At 43.6% G+C, this 7,500-nt stretch overlaps 1 protein-coding gene across 1 annotated transcript in view; it reads left to right on the top strand.

Moving 5' to 3' along the window:
- Positions 1-7,500, top strand: part of ptprua (protein tyrosine phosphatase receptor type Ua) — a 221,445-nt gene that overhangs the window by 130,110 nt on the left and 83,835 nt on the right. Inside the window, exon 6 of the mRNA XM_048229546.1 lies at positions 5,056-5,171. Within this exon, the coding sequence (XP_048085503.1) occupies positions 5,056-5,171 (116 nt within the window). The remainder of the gene's footprint in view (positions 1-5,055; positions 5,172-7,500) is intronic.

The raw sequence follows: 7,500 nt of genomic DNA on the forward strand, positions 1-7,500 counted from the left end.
TCTCTCTCTCTCTCTCTCTCGGTCTCTCTCAAACACACATGGACATACAGTCCCACCCACAGTTGCTGTGGCCTGCTGGGAGAGGTCTTTGCAGACAGTTGAAATAGCAGTCTTGCTCTCAGGAGCGATACATATTCTGACACCTTGGCTGCTAAAGCGCCATGCGGAGGACATTTTTAGCTGCTTTCTCCGGAGTGGCGGACACACAAACACACACACACGCACAAACACACACACACACACACACACATTTTTTAGGTGGCGCCAGAGCGCTTGTCTCCCTTCCAGACACACATTGCCGTCCCACACGTCGGCGACAGAATCTCTGTCAGGTGCAGGAGGGCTATCAGCTGAAAAATATGTGGCTTAGCAGATGGAGGACCTTTTGCTGTTTACCGCCTCATATATGGGGATGGATTTGTGTGTGTGTCTGTAAGACGGTATGTGCATGAGCATGAATGTGAATAGACACTCATTGAAATGTGTCTATTGTGTCTAGGCCTGCTGTATGCGTTTACTTTTGCTTTGTATTCATTTTATATGTGTATGATTGTGCCTTTTGTGTGTGCGTGTGTGTGTGTGTGTGCGTGCGTGTGTGTGTGTGTGTGTGTATATGTGTGTGTGTGTGTGTGTGTGTGTGTGTGTGTGGGTGTGTGTGTTATGTACATGGAGGATGTCTATGTTTAACACATTTGTGTCTTGGTTGTGTATGTGTACTGCCTATGATCTCATCAGGCTGTGTGTGTGTGTGGTGTATGTGTGTGTGCCTGCATGTGTGTTAATACTGAACCGTTGGCGCTAATGTTAATGTGGTGCCGTAAACCAATCTGAATGATGAATGAAATGCTAACAGCTCTCCTGGGAGTCTTTTATGGGGGCAGAGCCACCTGCACAAATCAATTACAACCCCACTCGTCACCCACCACCACTGGCCTGAACACCACACTCCACACAGCATGACACAACGTGATACAACATTACACAACATCACAGAACATTCCAGAACATTCTAGAACATTCTAGAACATTCCAGAACACAGGTTGTGTGTAAACATTTTATTTCAGCAGTACCACTCCATCCAACTCTCTATGTTCTGGGAGAACCACCTCCTCAAACTATTTGTAAGTGTTTGCACACATTCGTGGAAAACTCAAGGAAAACATTTGACAGAAAACTGTTTGCAAACATTTTCCTCATTCTCCTATATTTGCAAATTTAAACGCACCCTTGGTCAGGGCAGATGGTTGGGTTGTGTTATTATGCTAAAACTCAAGAAAGCTAAAATCTTCAGTCAGTAAGATTCCGATTTCATTTTAGTCAGTAAGTCAATCAGTCAGTCAGTCAGTAAGATTTCAATTTCGATTTAGCGCTGGTGTCTGTCGGAGTTAGATTTATATTAAGATATCAAGTCAGTCAAAAACAGAAGTAGATTTAGATGTAGATTTAGATTTTGAGTTGAGTTTCAGTCAGAGTTAGATTTTGAAGTCAGAGACCAAGACTTTGACTTTAACTCTGAGTTGGAGGCTGTGTCCAGTCATGAGTCAGGACTGGCCTGATGTCTGGTCCCATCTCCAGCCACACGCATCAGCAGTTCCTCCCCACCAGTGACAGCCACAGACACCTCTGGTGGGGGCATGTGGGGGTATTCAGGGTGGGGGCATACAGGATGGCGGGGGGCGTTGTCTAGGGGAAACTTTGGGCTCAGAAAGGGACCAGAGATGATGCAGGCAGGAAAGCAACAGACTGTAAACTGATGTCCTCGATGATGCATGCACTGACAAACACAAACACACATACACACACACACACACACTTCCTGTATGTACAACTGACTCACTGACTGACCTGGAGCAGACCTTTAAGAAGACATAAACAAACAAGGGAAAAAAACACACATAGACTAAACTTACAAAAGTATGAGTGGGTGCCTGCTATAACACTCACAGGCACTTCAATGATTAAAATCCCATCAGCATTAACATGGAGTTAGATCCCCCATCATAGTTTTAACAGCTTCCACTCTTCTGGGAAGAATTTCCACCGGATTTTGGACTGTTGACCCAGATTTTTTGGAGTGTTGGCCCGGATTTTTTGCCAAGTCATCCTCAGGAGCCATTGAACGGTCAGACACTGATGTTGTACAAGAGGGCCTTGCTTGCAATATTTGTTCTAGTTCATCCCAAAGGCTTTGATGGCACAGAGAACTCTGTTCCCTGTGGGCAAAGTCAAGTTCTTTCACACCCAAACCCAACCAACCATGTCGCTATGAACCTTGCTTTGTGCACTGGGGCACAGTGGCACTGGAGGAGTGATAATGCAGGGCTTAAAGTTCTCAGGCTGTTTTGCGACCATAGATCATTCTCATACACAAAGGCTCGAAAATGTCTGATATCTTCAGGCATGGAACATTTCCTTGCTTTAAGCTCCGATAATGGTATGGGGTTAGGGTTATTTAAGGGACATTTTAATGTTTCAGTATACCAAGACATTTTGGGCAATTCTATGCCTCCAGTCTTTTTTGGAAACAGTTCTGGGAAGCCCTTTTCCATTCCAGTACGACTATACCCTAGTGCACAAAGCAAGGTCCATAAGGATAGGATTGGGTGAGTTTTGTGGCGTGAAAAACCCTGTTCTTAGGGGGTCAGTCAAGTTTTCCACACCAAGCCCCTTACCTCTGGGATGAACCAGAACAGACACTGTGAGCCAGACCTTCTCATCCAACATCATTGTCGGACCTCAAAAAATATTCCCTCCAAAATTGTACGGAAATCCTTCCCAGGATAAAGGAAGCAGTGAAAGATACAAAGGATGTACTAGTTCCGTATTAAAGAAATGTAACGGATGCCAGCTAGCTTAGCTGTGCTTGTGGAACGTTGGTAAACCTCACTCCCTGACGCCTCAAGAGTGCTGCTGGCATGCGAGCCAGTAGCCTGGGCTATTGGCTCAATTGTTAGCGCGCTCACCTCCCGATCCGAGGTGCTGCTGTTCGCGGGTTCGAGTCTGGGCGTGTGCAGGGCTGAATCACGCAGGTTCAACACAACCCAGTTTACAGAAACACATGCCAACTTTTGGGGTAGCTTATTTGCCGTCTACTCCAGAGTTAGATAAGAGGATATCTTTTTCTTTTATGTGTGTGCAGTAACCCAGTCTGACACATTAGCCTAGCTTAGCATAAATCACTGGAAGTGGGTGAGACCAGTTAGCCAGTAGCTCCCTTTTAGCTATAGGCTAGTTAAGTAGTTGGCATCTTCCTTTTAATGACTATAGATTTTGAATGGCATGTCACTGAATTCCCAGTGGGTGTAACGGCAGGCGTCCACATACGTTCATTCATATAGTGAGCATATACATTAATGTGAAAAATGGATTAGAAGTCAATTAAGCTGACCCCTTGTGCCTATGTGTGTTGCCAGATAATATTATGTGGCTGCATTCTGGATCTATACTGCGTTTCCCCTGTGCTCAGAAGCCTGATTGGCATTTAAGCTTGAGGTTAATGTAGCATGAACTGAAATGTCCACTTGAAACAGGTGAGCGCTGCCATTTGAAGTGTTTCATGCGTTTCAGCGCAATAATGGTGAAAAGCAGATATCATAATATACCAACGGCAGCCCATTAAAACCCTTGATCATCGTACAGTGAACAGATGCACATTACGCAGGCTATAAATTTTGTTATTGTTCTTTTTCTATCCTTTTCCATCATTCTCTATCTCTTTCTCTTTCTACCTACCTTCTCCACCTCTTCAGTTCAGTCTTATTCTTTAACTCCCAGTGGCTGTCGGCTGGCCTGAACAAATAGACATTTCCTTTGGCCCATTCACAGCCCCTCAGATAGACTTCTCTGTAAGATGGCGGCTTTTAAAGTATCTGTATGTGGTGCTTATTATCGCCGCTGTTAGTGAAAGCCACCGCAATTACCAAACAACATGCCCCGCCGCTGCACTTCAGACCGCGGCGCTTCCATCACGCCACAAAAGGTGCACAATGAAGGCTGTCATTACACTTTGGGTTGCGTTACCCTGGGTTTGGAATTAAGTGTGCTATGTGTAAGTGCGTGTGTGTGTGTGTGTGTGTGTGTGTGAGTGTGTGTGTAGGTGATCTGAGCACGGTGCAAAGATTCATTGTGTGCTCTGTTTGTTTTGCTTTGTTCCCGATAAAAAGGATGATTATTGCTCTAGGAAAGTTGACGGGAAATTGCCATCTACTCCCCCTCCCCCTCGCCAACATAGCGCCATCAATCTGTGTGATAGCGGTAGCACCTAGCGTAGCACCTAGCGTAGCACACCCAGGCTCTCAGGCTGTACATCATCAATTAGGTGCCATTGTCCATCCCCCTCTTGACATGGATAAATAGATATGTGCCTTTGGATACCTCAAATTCAGTGTGTGTGTGTGTGTGTGCATGCATGCATGTGTGTGCGTGTGTGTGTGTGTGTATGCATGTGTGTTTGTGTGTGTTGTTTGTGTGTGTACATATGTGTGTGGGAGTGCAGCAGATAAAAGAGGACTTGTATTGACAGTGATGACTAACTGGTCTGGGCGCAGAGAGAGTGTAATGGATAGAGAGGGCCCAGACGAGCGGATAGGTGGAGACAAATGAGTCTCTGGGACACAAGGGAGAGAATTAGCAAGACAGGTTTTTGCTGCAGAAATGGATCAGAACAACAAATGGCTGTGGGCAGCCATTACGTTGCCAAAGAATCCATGTCAATCCTCTAACTGTCCTGAACAATGATTGGTCCTTTTTTGCATCCATCTGTCCATCGCAGATGTGTGTTTGACGTTTCTTTGTATTGTCAAAAACTTTTTTGCTTTGTTTTCTTTTGTCATATGTCATTCTGATGTGCTTCAATATGCCAGTTACATTGTTTATCTTAGTTTTTTTTCAGGGAGAGTTTAATGTATTCCTCTTACATACTTTCAGACAAACATACTGTATGCCCTCATTTATGTCATGGAGCAGAGGGCTGTGTATGGAGCATATTGTCTCGATGAATGAGACATGTCCATTATGCTATTTCTAAGTGTGTGTTCCTGGTCTTGTGTCTGCAGACAAGGTGCCTCGCTTTTCCAGGCAGGGAGATGAAGAGGTGAATGCCGGACAGAACGCGTCCTTTCAGTGTGTCGCCACTGGACGTGCCATGGAGACCGATCCCTTCTACCTGGAGGTTAGTATCAGATACTTTGACTTATCAAAGGTGCCTAACAGAGGGGCTACACCTGGCGTGTAACGTACACGCCGCTATCACTTCTGGTGTAGCTAGTTCCATTGAAGATAGTGGAAGCTAATTGTTGCAGCAGACAAAACGCGAATGGAACGCTTCAGGTATGTGTCCGGTGTATCTTCGCTGCAATGGAGATTTGTTTTAATCAAAACAACAACTTTTAATTCTTTTACGCTCTTTTTGTACACTGATGTGCATTTACTGGACTCTTCACTATTTTCTTGCCGTTCTTATATCGATCAATTTCTAAAGGATCTTGAATTGCCATCATGAGTGATGGGCAGTGTTGCCACAGTTACCTTGAAAAAGTAATCTGATTACTGATTACTCCTTTAAAAAGTAACTTAGTTACTTTACTGATTACTTGATTTTAAAAGTAACTAAGTTAGATTACAAGTTACTTTATTAGTTACTTTCAGCAGCTGCCGACAACACCCCCACCGCCTCAACATAAAAATGATAACCGGTTTTGCCAATACTCACTATACTGGAAGTGCATTTTAACAGTAATGCCAACAATGTATAGCTTAGATACTAAAATTCAGATGTGTGTTCAATAATGTCTAGTCAGTACACCAAATAAGGAAGGCCTATTGATAGAAATTGTGATAGTAAAATATGTAGATTTTGGTAGTTTGGCCTTTTCATGTAGCCTTGGCAACTCTAGTCATCTAGTACATCTAGTATTTGCCTGAGTAATATGCAAATTAAATTACACTTGTTAAACTCACCTCAACAAGTATTTTGCAATCATTTAACCCGCCGTGAGCAATGCTAAAGTCACTGTTACAAACAGTGCATTGTGCAAGACTATCATATGTTTTACTCTTATGAGACAGTTGAGTACACTTTTTGTAGTCTGATGTGAAATGGGTCTTAAATGTTCCTTTTTGAGGGGCACTGACTCTGCCATGACGCTCCTGTTCCTAGATACACTAACTGAACTGATTAATTAAGTTCGGGAGAAAAGAGATATAAGCTAAGCCCACCTACACTGAAAACTGATCGGTTGATTTAGCAAAACAGACCATGGATCTTGGATGCGCTTGCAGGCACACACACCACTCCCCTCTCTCTCCCTCTCTGTTGTGTGCGCGTTAAACTCAGATGCACACACGATTTGTCTTGCGTGCTCTTGTTCGCTCTAGGTTCCGGGAGATTTTATGTAATTTGCGGGCGTCAGGATATCAATATGTGGGAGACTCCCAAAATTTCGGGAGACTTGGGATGTCCAGCTAGACAGCACTTTGTCGCCAGCACAGAATGTACAATGTACCTTAATCAAAGATCCTTAACCCTCTCTGCCTTAATGTTGTCATGTTTAGCTGACACAAACTCAAAATAATGACTGTATAGATAAAATGTTCTCTCTCCTCCCTCCATTGTTTACGTTTGTGTCGCTGAGTGGTTTTACACGTGAGTTGTCCTGATGCTGAAAAGGTTGGCATAGCCTACACGCTGTTAATCCCCGAGACAAGAAGAAAGCAAAGAATATATCTTTGTACTAAGGAAAATGACAAAAATAGTAACGCACAGTGACCTTATATAAGTAACTTTAATCTGATTACTGGTTTGTAAATAGTAGCGCGTTAGATTACTCGTTACCAAAATAGACTAACGCATTACTTAGTAACGCGTTACTGGCATCACTGGTGATGGGCGGTGGTTGTTGTTTAGTGGTTAGGGTTCTGGAATTCTAAATGGAAGGCCAGAATGTTGTGTGCTTGCTCCGAGGGGATACCACCATATTTGCCCCTGGTCAAGGTTCTTAACCCTGACTTGCTCCAGCGGTGCTGTACCTGTAACTAGCTGACATATCTGACAAGTCTCTGGATATGACCGTCTGAAGAAATAATGTAATGAATTGTGCAATATAAATGCAACTGTCTTGTCATGCGGGCCTTTTGATTGGCCGCATTTTTTTATGCATTATCTGATCTGCATCGTCTTATGCAGCCTTGTGGCTCAATTTGGACTGCTTTTCAAAAAGGACATGCTTGGTTTGTCATGCAGACTGACTTGTGGTATATAAGAGATGCTGCCAAGTAGGAAATGAGACTATTGCACAGACAGACGCTGCAGATGCCTTGCAGACTGACTCAACTGGAGACATGTGTTGGTATTTTATTTATTTTTTGTGTTCATCAGGTGGTGAGAGGTTTTTTGTTTGTTGTTGTTTTATTTTATCCCAATATACCCCGTCCTCCCATGCCCCTCAAATCTATCTAGTTTTGACTACACATGCGTTCTGTAAGATGTGATCACATTAAAC

The sequence above is a fragment of the Alosa alosa genome, chromosome 20, assembly GCF_017589495.1.
Source record: "Alosa alosa isolate M-15738 ecotype Scorff River chromosome 20, AALO_Geno_1.1, whole genome shotgun sequence".
NCBI lineage: Eukaryota > Metazoa > Chordata > Actinopteri > Clupeiformes > Clupeidae > Alosa > Alosa alosa.